At 41.7% G+C, this 14926-nt stretch overlaps 1 protein-coding gene across 1 annotated transcript in view; it reads right to left on the bottom strand.

The window, feature by feature from the left end:
• The window catches only part of LOC140233349 (uncharacterized), a 30379-nt gene extending 16097 nt beyond the window's left edge, over positions 1–14282 (bottom strand). Inside the window, exons 1-2 of the mRNA XM_072313456.1 lie at positions 14093–14282; positions 13435–13754 (exon numbers count right to left, since the gene is read on the bottom strand). Of these exons, the coding sequence (XP_072169557.1) occupies positions 13435–13754; positions 14093–14282 (510 nt within the window). The remainder of the gene's footprint in view (positions 1–13434; positions 13755–14092) is intronic.
• Between the last annotated feature and the right edge of the window lie 644 nt (positions 14283–14926).

Genomic DNA, 14926 nt, shown 5'->3' with positions numbered 1-14926 from the left:
CTGAGTAATCTGTTGGACAAGCATGCCCCTGTTAAAACCGTGACTGTGACAATTAGACCCAATGCCCCTTGGTTCTCTGATGAGATTAGGGAGGCCAGGAGGCGTCGGCGTCGTGCTGAACGTCGCATGTTGAAGTCCGGCATGCAGACTGACATGGACCTGTATCGTCAAGAATGTGAGCTGTACTACAGTCTGATTACCGATGCAAAGTCCCAGTACCTGAGAAAAGAGATCGCCAATGCTGACTCTAAACGACTATTCAACTTCGTGAAGAAACTGTCCACCCCTTCTGACTCTTCTATTTATCCTGAACACTCATCTGATTCAGAACTGGCGCACAGGTTCAGTATATTCTTCATGAAGAAAATCGATGATATTGTGTCTTCCTTTGTATCTGACGTGAACCATTTGGAGTTATCCGTCCAGGCTCCTGAGAACTCTTTAAACTGCAACCTGAGCGAGTTTAATCCGGTCACTGATGAACAGCTTCGACGTCTCATCATGCTATCTCCACCAAAATCTTGCACTCTGGACCCTCTTCCAACTTGGCTGCTCAAAGAGTGCCTTGATGAGCTGCTTCCGGTTCTTAAAAACATCATTAACACATCATTGTCATCGGGTATAGTTCCAATACCTTTCAAGACATCTCTTGTTTCCCCTCTGTTGAAGAAACCGAACCTAGATCCCGATGTCCTGAGCAATTACCGACCAATTGCCAATCTGCCATTTGTGAGTAAGCTTCTTGAAAGGATTGTGTCTACACAGTTAATGTCTTATGTTGACAGTAATCATCTGCTTCCTACAAACCAGTCAGCATACCGTAACCTCCACTCAACAGAAACTGCCTTGTTGAAAGTGCTCAACGATCTCCTTCTTGCTGTCGACAAGGGCAATGAGGCTGCTCTTCTTCTTCTTGACTATTCGGCTGCGTTTGACACGCTCGACCACACGTTGCTACTACAACGACTTAGTAATGACTACTCCATCACAGGCACTGCCATCCAATGGATCAAGTCATATCAGTCTTCAAGATCGCACACAGAGGGTGATAATCAATGGGACCTGTTCACGTCCTAGTCCTATCAGCTGCGGAGTTCCGCAAGGATCCGTTGCCGGCCCCCTTCTTTTTCTCCTCTATACAGGTCCACTCACCAGAATCATCAATTGTCATCATGGAGTCAACTACGCTATGTATGCTGATGACACTCAAATTTACATAACTATGTCACCTGGCGATAGGATTGCTGCTGTTAATTCACTGAGAGAATGTCTCAATGACATCAAAGCCTGGTCCACTGCTAACAGACTCCGTCTGAACGAAGACAAGTCTGAACTCATCCATTTCTCATCACAGTTTAGGAGCACAGTTCCTCTACCAGATCTAACTACTCGGGATGGGATTATTAAGGTCTCTGACTGTGTTAGAGACCTTGGCTTTACTTTGGACAAACACTTAACTCTTAAACACCATATCACAAACATTTGTAAGTCTGCATCATGGGGTATTTTCAAAATAGGGAAGATCAGGCGTCTGCTTGATCAATCATCAGCTGAGCGGCTCGTCCATGCCTTCGTCTCCTCCTATCTGGACTACTGCAACTCCCTCCTTGCCGGCCTCCCTCTTTCTCACATATCCCCTCTCCAACGTATCCAAAATTCAGCCGCTAGATTAGTCTCCCTTAGTAGGAGACATGACCATATATCTCCTGTTCTCCGCTCACTACATTGGCTTCCAGTCCATTCCCGTATTACTTTCAAGATCCTACTTCTGACGTACAAAATCACACGTAATCTTGCACCCATATATCTTCAAAACCTAGTCTCTCTCCGCTCCTCCTCTTCTGCCAGACCCCTCCGTTCATCTTCCTCTCTCCAATTACTTCATGGCCCACGTACAAAAACCCGTTATGGTGACCGAGCCTTCTCTTCCATTGCTCCCACGCTTTGGAATAAACTCCCTCTGTATATTCAGAATGCCTCATCTGTCGAATCATTTAAAATTCTTCTTAAAACTCACCTGTTTAATCAGTTGTATTTTTTTTTCTCCTGCAGGCGGACACAGTTATCAATTATTGTACCATTGTATCACATGTATTTTTCTTTTCTTTTCTTTTCTTTCTTCTTCTTTTGATACTGTTAACACTGATTTTGTTAATGTTATAGTGTTTTTCTAATCTATTTGTATGAGTAGCAAAGTGCGCTTAGAAACGTCAGTATGAAGCGCCATATAAATGCAATTATTATTATTATTATTATGTACATTACACATAGAGATCAGCATAATGTTACAAAGCACTGAAAAAACAACGATCCGAGTGTAAAGAAGTGAGGGGGAACACTTGACGGCTGCACGGGGAAAACGTGTCACAGCAACTGCAGCTTGCAGGACTTTCGATCCCGTACAGACCGATTATGACGTGAGGCACTTCACGAGAAGGTATGTAGTAAATTTTGCAAGTTTTTAGTCCGGATGGGTCTGATATATCAAATAAATATCATCAGTTTATCAATGTTTCCTTCAATCTAACAATAGATAGGGACCTTGAAACTTGCGACATAAAGCTTTGACCAACGTCAGTTGTTCAAATGTATGTGCGTGATATAAATACTCTATCGACTAGGAACGTGCACACTTTCTATCATTGATCCCTTGGAGCTGGCCCACGGCCGTCGGCCGGTTGGCCGTGCGTTGCTCGACACTCTCGCTAAAGTGGGTTTCACACCAGGCTTTACGTAGAGTTACGTAGTGTTACGTAGAGTTGCGTAGTGACTACGCAACATTACGCCACTATACGCTGTGAGAACGCAACTCTACGTAAAAGGACGCCGAGGGACGCAAAATAGGTACGTAAGATGTACGCAAAAAATTAAACATGTTTATTTTTTTTTTCGCGTACCCTCCGCGTAGAGCTCTGATACGCAGGTTTTACGCAAGTCTACGCAACACTACGCAACTGTGCGCCATCTATACGCTATAGTACGCCACCGAACCCCTTTCACACCAGAGCTCTTTTTGTGCTCGCGTATGACATGGCGTAGTGTTGCGTACTGTTACGTAGACATTTGCGTAGACTTGCGTTGACTTGGCGTACATTTTCGTAGACTTGCGTAGGCCTAGCATACATTTGCGTAGTGTTGCTCACAGTTGCGTAGTCTATCATTATAGGTGCAGATTTGGCATTCAAATGCCTGACCCATGTTAGAAAACTGCTTGATATCATTCATCCCATTGGACTCTGAATAGGCATAATAATTGTAAAATGCCGAAAGGGAAGAACAAAAGGTGTGGTAGGAACAGGAATTCTCTTGCTCGTTATACATGCCTCTAGTGATCAAAATACAGACAATTCGCCAGCACTAGTAGACCCAAACGCATTTTCTTCAACCCGTCTGGTTCGTGAAAGCCTATACTTGTAGACTCGCTGCTGGTGAGTCATGTCACAAAATGCGCAAAAGCATCATCTCCCACAAGGAAGTAGTCAAATGGCTGCATGGTCATCATGGGGCAGAGGGTCTGCTGCAGGGAGGTTCAGCTTGATGGCTTAATGGCTGTCTTGAAAGGGCTCTGGTTGAACACGGGGCGATCTTTAACGGCCCGTTAACGATCGCCCCGTCACTGTACAGGCATGCTAACCTGGAAATATTTAACTGCATGTTACTTGAATATGAGACCATTCTGAAGCAAATAATTTTCACACAACAATAGATATAGAATGTACTCTTATGAGTCCTACAAGGATTTGAACAATCATCCCCCAGCATTCCCACTGATTCCCACTGATCAGTTACTAGCCATCCCATTTAATCGAGAAGAAACCTTTGAAGTTATAAAACAAATTTCAGGTCTTTGCAGGTTTCTTGATGACAACATGTTTATCTCTAAGCAAATCGAAATCCATATTGTAGATTCTTGTAGGTATTGTAAACCTTAAAGTTACGGCAGGTTTCAGGTTCCAAAGATTCCAGAAGTTGGCATCTTGTTTTGTAATTCTCAGTGCAATTCGTGTCAGGAGTTAATTGAATACCTGAGGCGCCATCCGCATAAAATTGATTACTTTAATGAAGAAAAATCTTCGGCATGCAGTTCTTTCATCAGTTGTTCATATTGCCAATGTATGGATCAACGCCGGATCCAAGGTTTGACCCACACTCTCCTTCTCATTGTTGCAACAGCTCGTTTTCTTCTCTTTTTCCGTTCTTGAAAACGTTCGCATTCTGCGATGCGAATCTGTAGGGCGTCCAAAATGCTGAGGAATTAAAGATAGTAGCAAAGGATATAACCTCCCCCATGATATTTTGTTATGTATTCGAACAGCATGAAAGAGTGAACTAAAAAGCAGAAGGTTAAATGTGCTGAAGTAGCTCCGCAGTTTCATTAATTTGTTAATAAATCGCTTCTTAATTACAATTGTTATTGTAATCCCTGCAGCATAGACATGCGTACTGTATGTTATATCATTAATTTCCTATCATATCGTTGTTAATGCAAGTCAAACGGCTGTGTTTTAAATTTACTTATGTATATTGATTTGCAGAGAATAAAGTATCTATCAAACAAAATCAAACAAATAAATCGGCGGTACGCAACTTTACGCAACTGCTAGCAACTCTACGCGGTCTCTACACCCGGCCTACGTATATATACGCAACTGTACGCGGGCTATACGCAAAATACGCTACGCGGATATGCGCTTCCTACGCAACCATACATATTGACACTCTACGCCTGGACCACGCCGGGACTACGCCAGTCCTACGCGTAGCATCATGATTATTTTTCATGAGTACGCAGGTAATTTCGGCGTAGACGCTACGCAACTCTGCGCAACTGTACGCAAAGCCCGGTGTGAAACCCCCTTAACATGTTAGTCGTACGTGATTTGCTGAACAGCAACGTGTTTATCACTCTAGTTAGCTGGCCGATAACAATTAGATATTCAATAGCTAAAAGCCAATCACAGACACAGAATCAGACCGAGTGACACATTATGAAAAAAAAAAATCGTAAGGCTGTTGAATATTCATTAGCACAGTAGCCAATAACAGAGGCCGTCTCATGAAAAACTGCCCCGTGTACAAAATGAATGGCAAAAAAAGTGTGTCAGAAAGAGTGTGTCAGATGAAGTGGATCAGGAAATGGCGTAACCCAAAATAATATCCGTTCTTAAAGCTTCCATTGCATTGCCATACAGTGTACTTCGTTTTCTGAAGATTGAGTTATAATTCATTTGCTCTTATCCATTGAGTCACTTTTTGTCAATTCGGAATAAACGGTGTGTACGAGAGTAACAGGGTTTTGGTGGCAAAAATATTTGAATCATTAGCAATAAGTATAAATGAGAGTATGTCAGATGATCTGCAAAGGTCATTAATATAAATAATGTGAAGTTAAGGTCATAGTAAGCTATCCTGCGTGTAGGACGCCACATTCAATGAATTCGAGGCTTGAGTTCTTCTTGTTCAGAGATGCGCATTGTTTTAGGTTTTTGCAGCCGGTAACTTTTGAACCCCTCAAAGGCCTCCGCCAGTGCCATAATGAAACAATTTGTGAAGTAAAATTTATGATTAATTGTATCGAACGCCTTGGAGTAGTGCAGGAAGAAGAAGAAAATGAGTATCCATGATATGCGCGGCTTTGTCAATAAACTTCAAAAGAGCGTGAATGGTGGTGAGTTTCAGACCAAACTCAAAATGAGAATTTTTCAAAAATCATGAAAATTCAGAAAATTCATTGTTCCTGTGAATATTAATTTTTCAAATATTTTAGATAAGGATGACAGTAAAGAAATGGGTCTATAATTATATCAGAATTATCTTTCATTTTTTAAATAAAGGGAAACCCTTAGCTGTTTTCATAAGCTCAGGAAAAACACCACATAATATGGATTTATTGAAATATGTGAAAGTAGATCCGCAATTGAAGATATAACTCCCATTAACATAAAAAATACATGTACTTACATCATCATAACCGGCACTATGTTTATCATTCACTGCAATAAAAAATATTATTTCATTTTTCGCAGTAGGAGAAAACTAGAAATGTCGCTTTGGCGACTGGTATGCCTCCGCCATAATGCATGATTTTCCCAATAGGTCTAGATAGTACATGTGGACAATGTGTGATTACATTTTCACAAAATTGGCAAAATATTGAAATGACAAGTTTGTCACAAATGTGTTGAATGTTCACCTTCCTTGACCTAGGTTTAATTGGATGAATAGGAGAGCATGTATCTAGGGATTTAAGGACTTTAACTCGACTTTGACCTATTCATACATTTAGGCATTGAGTAATTTTCAAGGTACAGGTGTGGAGAAAAAGTGCAATTTCTGAATTGAATAGTAAATTGTTACCATTTTCATCTGGCCCTTGACCCTAAAATTCATAAGATAATCACTTTCAGGTAGAACATGCAAAATATGTACTAAGTTTCAAGATAACTTGAGCCACTTCCGAGATATGGAGGAAAAAGTTAGTTCAGCACTTTCACTTGATCTTTGACCTTTTGACCTTTGAGGCAAAAAAAGAAGAAAAAAAAAACTTTCCAGAGAATTTCTATTAGGTTACACATGTATGCATACACCAAGTGTTAAAAAAAAAAACCCTGCTGGCATTGCATGATAGGAGGGAAATAGTAAAATTTTGAAGTGTTGCACTTGACCTTTGACCCCTGACCTTTGACCCCACGAACCCTACATTCTCTAGATAATCACTTCCAGTCAGTATATGTATATACTATGTTCCATGAAGATACCTTGAACAATTTTCCAAGGTATGGAGAAAAAAAAAAGTTTTAATATTTTTACTTGACCTTTTGACCTTTGACCTCATGACCCAAACTTTCACCAGAGAATCTTAATTGGGTAATACATGTATACACTAAGTTTCAAGAAAATATCTTCAGGCATTCAATAGATATGGTGGAAATAGTGAAATTTTATGTATTTGACCCTGACCTTTTGACCTTTGACCTTTGACCTCATGACCCAAACTTTCACCAGAGAATCTTAATTGGGTAATACATGTATACACTAAGTTTCAAGAAAATATCTTCAGGCATTCAATAGATATGGTGGAAATAGTGAAATTTTATGTATTTGACCTTGACCTTTTGACCTTTGACCTTGAGCATGTGCACCCAAAAGTTGATAGGCACAACTTCACCCCCTAATACACATACATGCCAAGTTTCATTAGGATACCTCAATGGGTTTTGATAGTTACCTTGTCCACAAAATTCATTACGGACGGACGGAAGGACGGACGGACGGACGGAAGGACGGACGGACGGACGGACGGACGGACGGACGGACGGACAACCCGAAAACATAATGCCTCCGGCACCACTTCGTGGCGGAGGCATAAAAAAATAGAACTAGAATTGGATTGATCTACACTAAGAATTTTGAAAAATGCGTATAAGACTATGGTACCTCTTTTGCCAGATTCTCTCAAATCATTGAAAAATAACATGAAAACAAATATTTCATGCAGCACTGGGGTATTCAAAATTTTTTTAAATTAAATCTCATGTCTTAATATTAATTTTTTCAATAGATATATTCATGGCCTCCTTTGATACCATTCATATATTATTTTTATCATGTTTATATTTATTTTTATAACTGACTTATAACATTTCCTCTTTTCCGACCATATAAGACTTCGGTTTAGTTATTTTTATACGATGTGTATTTATTTTCGACTCCACAGTTTCTTTCATTTTGAATTTATAATAAACTTTTTCTTTCAATAAATTGAACGAAGAAGAGATTTTGAAATCCATGGAAGTCTAGGTTTTATGATTAACTGACTTATCTTTTGATTTAGGAATGTAATCATTATTTTGTTAATTATATCAAAAAAGAATTATCAAATGATGCATTTACAGTTACGTTTCTCTCAAGAGGTAGAAGACAAAAATTTATCATTCAACCCAGATGCCAAATTAAGGGGCACCATGACGGCGTGATTACCTACCAGCCATAATTATTATTCGACAAATTAGACACGGTGAAAGGTCCTAGGAGCAAAGAAAAAATAAAATAATAATAAATAAATGAAAAATAAATAAATGAAAAAATAACGACAGACAACATAAAGCTGTTTTGATTTACTTCAGCTGGTCGTGTAAAATCTCTGATTTAATGTTGGTATACTTCATAGACTAAAGTACTGTATCGTGTTCAATTGAAGACGATTTTTCTTCCTTTTATTCTATTTTATCCACGCTCTATTACTCTTTGATACTATCGTACATGTCCTATTACAAAATTGTGCGGGCAACCTCAACACGTCATAATAAATATTTTGCCTTTACAAAAGAAAGCTACAGACCCACGAATCCGAAACAAAGTATAATAGGCCCATGAGCTACATGCATACAACAAGAGTGTTCACTACTGCCTTGTGCGATGGCTCTATTTAGTCGCTACGATATGGAGCTCCTCTACCCTTCCGGCTGGGCCCATCGGAAGTCCTTCGGAAGTCTTCGGCGTCACATCGACCAACCATCTGTGGATATCGTCGATGCATTCGTCCTTTAGGTCGTCCGGAATACACCGAAGGTGCCCGACAAGTATTCCGATATGACCTGCATGCAGCAAAAGACACGACATTACTTCATAGGCAATTTCATTGACGTCAGTATATTCCGTTCCGTAGAGAAAAGGCGGAGATGGCTGTTGAGCAGGGTCCGCTTGAGAAACAAATCGAAAACCCGAAAACCGAAAAAAAAAGAGTTAAGATTTTTCGAAGGTCCAAATGCAACAGAAGAGTGATAGTCCCTTAGAAGGGTTCACTCTTTTCAAGTACCCCCACCCCCCGAAAGAAAGAAAGAAAAAAAAAAAAACCTCCCCACACAGGCCTACTTTTTACGGTAGTTCTTACCAAAAATGTAGTATTACGCATGTTGTCTACTGATTTTCATCCAGCTTTAAGGCATTAACGAGCATCAAAATGAATGCCAACTGCATAGTAAGCAAGCTAATTCTGACAAGCAAATGCTGAAGACAGAATTTGCAGAGAACGTTTTAGAAAAAGATACAACTACAACGAGACTCTTGATCATAATTAAAAAAAGAGAAATACCATAATTGAAGGCTACTCAATTAAACACAAATGAGCCCAGATATATCATTTTCTCTTTGTTTGTAAGAAACTGTATTGTTGCAGAGCACAGTTTAAATCTACAAATGTGTTTAGGGCAAAGCCGTGCTTGTGCTCAGATTGGTATGCGGGGACTTGAAAGTATATTGAATAAAAAAAAGTAAAGTACTAAAGTGAGGTATGTCGTCATGAATAAGGATGTTAAAGAGGCGTTGTGCATATTTGGCAAAGTTACCATGCCGACAAAGGAAACAAATTCATGGGGATGATAAAACTGATGGTGGTGGTGTGTGATTATAGCATTACCATGCTGGATTTTTCACTTGATGTGACATACCAATAAAAATCATCATAGTCATTATTAAATTACTATGCTAATAATAATGGTAATTGTATACTAATAATGATGATAATAAGAATTGAAAAAAATGATAATGATTATGGTAATAATGAGGCCTTCTTCATACAGGGTATCCTCTACCTTGGTTCCACTGGACCTCATGGAAGAAGAAAATCATAATAATGAACCTGATGAAATGGGCAATCCATCCATTTTGAAATCCCTCCTTGATCTATGTAGGATTATTTTTGTATTGCTCTTCTTTTTTTCGACAGTGAAATGGAGAAGAAACAAACAAACAAAAAATACACATAAAAAAACCCCACTGCTCTACCAGAGGGCCTTCTACTTTCACCCTGGCGTTGCAAGGTACAACAAGTTATTATTTATACACCTGCGTGGAGAGGGACGTGGTGGGTAAAAACATATTGCCCAAGGACGTAAGTATTGGGCAGAAATCTAACTTTGGTCCTCCAATTTGGCACTTTGGGCGTCTAATCCACTTTGCCTCAGCACCCCATATTATGATAAACGCTGTGCTATAAAAAGGCAAAATATTGCGTTCTTTGTCGAGCTATTGATTCTGTTCGATCGAAGACAGTACTCTGGTAACACAACGAGAGAATAATGGTACAGAGCAACACATTGTAACCAATTAATACGTCTTATTCTGTCGTATGATGCAGTACAACGGGGTCGTTTGGGGTTATAGACTTGTAGGTTGATATCTAAGCTGCGGATCAAGCTCAGAGCAGCATCACTTGCTTGAGCAAGTTCTTCAGGCCGGCATGGCAACTTCCGCAGGTGGCAGTCTTCCACAATATGACGCAGGGTTTGATCAGGATGGCCGCAGTCACACGCCGGGCTAGCCGAGAACCCCCATTTCTGTAGACGGTGGCCCGTTCTTGCATGGAGGGTTCGGATGCGGTTTAGAGTGAGTCACTGTTTCTGAGGGAGGTTGAAGCCCTCTGGCTTTGCTGTCGGGTCAGTGATGGCGTTGCACGTGACTTGAGCTGTGTTGGAAACAGCATCAGACCAGCATCTGCGCGATTCACTTTTGGAGTCAAAGTGTTTCGGTGATGCAAGGGACATCATGACTGGCCTACGGGATTTCAGGCGCATTGATGGCAGGTTGTTCAGGTCGTCGTGGATTGGAAGGTCAGGGTCTGCATTGATGGCATTGGCGACCCTTGCAATCCTTTCCTGCTGCGTAGGGAGGGGGGGGGGGGTGATGTGTGCCAAAACAGGCAGCCAGTAAAGAGGGGTGGACTTGAGTTTACCTGAGGTTACTTGCATTGCCGAGTTCAGGACTGTGCCGACTCGTTTCGTGTGGCAGCTGTTGGCCCACGAAGATGAGCAGTACTCTGCAGTTGAGTAGACGAGGGCCAGTGTTGCAGTACGGAGAGTACTTGCTTTTGAAACCCAATTGTTGCTTGCGAGTTTCCTGAAGATGTTGACCGGCGATTTCAACTTGTCTGCAACTCTCTTCAGGTATTATCGGTATGTGAGACTGCGGTCCAACGTAACTCCAAGGTACTTGGGAAATTCATGCTTGAAGGCAACCTTCAGCTTAGCATTGGCAAGATGGTTACTAAGATGGAAGGCAGTAACGGTAGTCTTTGAAGGGTTGGCGTGAAGTCTCCAGAAGGTGACGTAGTCTTCCATTGTCTTCAGATCTTGGGTTAGGACTTGGCTGATATCATCAAGGACCTTCCCTGAGATGTAAGGGCGAGGTCGTCTGCATAAGCAAATTTCCCGGATGAAGTGATGGGCATGTCACTTACGGACATATATGTTAAAAAGGAGTGGAGCCAACACAGAACGGGAGGGGGGGGTATAATTGATTGGGTCTAATTAATCAGAGTGACCCTGAATTTTAGATTTTCTTGCTGAGGACCGAGGACACGCAGTGCAGAGTAGTCTGGCAAGTCAGGATCTTTGACAATTTCATCAGGAGACCACGTCTCCACTCTGTGTCGTATGCTAATGAAAGGTCTCTGAGCGCTAGGCCAATTTTCAAGCCTCGGTGGAGGCCAGCCTTGATGTTAGTGGTCAGGGCAAGAACTTGGTCGGCACAGCTCCTGACTGACCTAAAACCTGCTTGCTCTCTCGGAGGGATAGTCTCCACCATAGGAGAGAGCCTGGCAAGTAGGAGTCGTCCTAACAGCTTGAAAGTTGTACACATCAGCGAGGTAGGTCTATGGCTGGCAGGGTCTTCAGCAGCTTTCCCTGGCTTTAGAATGCAATGATCTTAGACTCTCTCCATGCCTTAGGAATGGTTTCAGTAGCATAGGCGTAGGAAAAAAGGGATGCCAGCTATATGCGTCCCTTGCTTCCAAGGTTCTACAGGAGCTCAGACTGGGTAGATGTCATCGATTCCAGCCGTTTACCTGACTCGGTGGCTGTCAGGCCTATACCCATTTCTGCCAAGGACTAGGAATCATAGAGACCACTTGCCAGTTGCAAGGATGAGTAGGATTCTCTCAGGCCCTTACTAACTTCCTTTCGAGCTGCCTTAGAAGAGAGGACCTTTGAGTTGACAACCAGACGAGAGACAACTTTGTTGGCAGACACCTTAGGAGGCTAGTGCTGAGCCGGTGGAGTTGAACCAAGGTGGCGAAGGAGGTTCCAAGCCTTTCTGCTGGATCGAGTGAAATCCAAATCATCCTCTATTTCCTGCCACCTTTGGCGTCTTGCAGCGTCGAGTGATGCCAGGAGTTCAGTGGCGATGTCGGGGTTTCCTGTAGATTCATAAAGCTCCAACAGTTCTTCAGACTCAGGTTGCCAGCATATATGGAGTGTAAGCCTTTCGGAAACCTCAAGGGATGTGTCTCCATCTGCTGGAGTGAAAAATATTAGGTTGCTTGTCATCGTGGAGGAGGAAGCGGTCGTTGAGAGATGCCCATTCATCCAGAAGTTCACCATTGGCGTCATTGTTAGAATAGCCCCAGGAAGAGTGGTAACTGTTGAAATCTCCTGCATGTACCTCTGGGTGGCGGAAGATTGGTAGTGCTGGGACAGGCCCATGATGCCCCAGGGGGTTTGTACACATTAGTGACAGTGATGTCACCAACCCTCACAGATGCGACAAATATATCACAGAAACTAGACTCCTGAAGAATAGAAAAATCCTCCAGACCATGCCTAAGGTAGGTAGCAATGCCATATTTTTCATGACCAACATAGGCAACGAGCTTAAAACCAATCAATACTGATCAACTGCTTTGAATTATACCTTTTATGAAAGCAGCATTCCATTTGAGCCACGTGATGTCACCACCTCGAGAGAAAACAACTTTAAATCCCACTGACTGAAACATTTTCAAGAAATCGTCTGCGCATGCCCAGTCAGTTTGTTCGTAGACAAAGTCCTACGGAAGAAAAAATGTCCGATAAGATAATAGAAATACATTAATCTATATTATTTATCACTTATTATATGAGGGTGTACAGTTATACAGTGAGTATGTTAATTGAGATTCAAATGATTCCTTTGAACTTCTTGAAAAAACGTTTACCAAGTCTTATTTTGACGAACATTGTACATATCAAACATGTTCTACCTTTATATAACATGTTCCCATCTGACGCATATTATCATCTACGAGTATCGATTAACACACTGAACGCACATTCTCATTGAAGATGGGATCTTAGCTGGCCAATGTATTCTAACGAACTGTGCAAACAAGCATAGTTGAGACCATGCTTATTTATGCCGAGAAAGAGGAACTTGCGGTTGTGCTTTATTCGGTTAGAGCACAATGATGGCAGACAGATACGTACCTGCAGGGAATGCAGGCTTTGCAGTTGTTCAAAAATACAATGAATTAAAAATCTACGGAAGCGAAGAATCTAAGAGACGTAATACACATTGTATACATCTATCTCTCTCTCTCTCTATATATATATATATATATATATATTTGGGTTTGTGTCTGCGAGTAAAATGACACTTGATATAAGCGTTAAAAAAAAATACCTTGAGATACGGCCCCCATTTCGGGTGAGCTCGCAACCACGTATTAGCCGTCTCTCCGTATTTACACTTCTTGCTGAGCAGCTGGCACTGGAGGTTAAACCAGAGGAGGAACCGTCCTCCTGGTTTCAGGCAGCGGAAAACATTCTGCAGAACTCTTTGCTGATCTTTGCACCAGTGCAGCACGCAGAGGCAGATGATCTTGTCGAATTTCTCCTCCCATCCCTGACCGAAGGAGTGTGCGTCAGCGACGACAAAGTCGACATTTGGGGCTGCGTGTTTTTGGTTGGCCACAGAGATCATACCTGGAGATAGATCGATTCCTTCGGGATGAGGAAGATAGAAAATATAATAGCCCTTACACATTAACTATGTCCTATGTTGATAAGAAAGACTTCGGACAGAAAAAAATAAAAAACAAACGAAAACAGACCGCACGCACGATTATGACTACAATATCAGTAGGCCTATCCTATAAATAAAGAGTAAATTTCAATGATTTCTGACGGAAATTAGAAATAGACCACAGAACATTGCAAAACGCCGAAGGACCGAGATTGGCAAATTTATTGTTGAACTAAACCAGGTGGGTTGAGACTAAATGGCTATTAGAAGAAGTGGAAGTAGACCAAATGATAGATCACCCTGGACTTGTACCAACCTGTAACGGATTTGACACGGGGTGCGATATCCCCGCATGCCTTTCCCGGTCCGCACCCGACATCGAGCACCTCGTCGCTGGGGCTGAAGTCGAAATCTTTGAGCACGAGCTTCCTTATATCACCTTGAGCACCGCTCTCCTCGCTGATATCCAGGTACGTTCGGGCACCGGCGTCATCCCAAGAGTTCATTGCGACTTGTGAGGTGTGGATCCGACAACCTTTTTTTCCCAAAATTGGTATATAGGCCTACAAGTTTGGCTGCGCAAACAGCGTTAACTCATCAGACACAAAAACAGCTTCTTTTGTGCAAGTGTAAGAGTCAGCCTTTTTTAATCTGTTCACCGTATTATCCCAAAACCCTTATTACAAAGTCAGCGATTTGAAAAACACGGCGATGTCACATTTTGCGGCTTTGCAAACAGCTGCCACTCTACATTTATGGCAGTTCCACGGCCGAACTTGACTATTACCCGTTCGAACTGGAGCAAACAAAATGTCTCTGTTGGTGAATTCAGGATTAAGGAGACTCGTGATAATTATTTTGACTGTACAGACTGGCATTATCAAAACGCCTTCCCGCAATGTTTCTGCCCTATAGTGACCCCGATCATTCACTGTCATGAGTGAATGATCTTATTCAATGGGAATCAGTTTCGACCTCATTACAGCCCGATTCGGAGACTTGAATAAAACACTCACCCGACTGAGGTCAGCCATTCGGATCCCCCCTTTTTTTAACTCAAACTTCCTTTATGGAAAGAATGAAGTAGAAAATTTGCATGGAGTGTATAACAAGATCCGACAAGGGCATGAGATAGGGTTCTGGCGATAAA

The sequence above is a fragment of the Diadema setosum genome, chromosome 9, assembly GCF_964275005.1.
Source record: "Diadema setosum chromosome 9, eeDiaSeto1, whole genome shotgun sequence".
Classification (NCBI taxonomy): domain Eukaryota; kingdom Metazoa; phylum Echinodermata; class Echinoidea; order Diadematoida; family Diadematidae; genus Diadema; species Diadema setosum.
The sequence above is the reverse complement of the archived record's forward strand: the minus strand, read 5'-3'. Positions and strand labels throughout refer to the sequence as shown.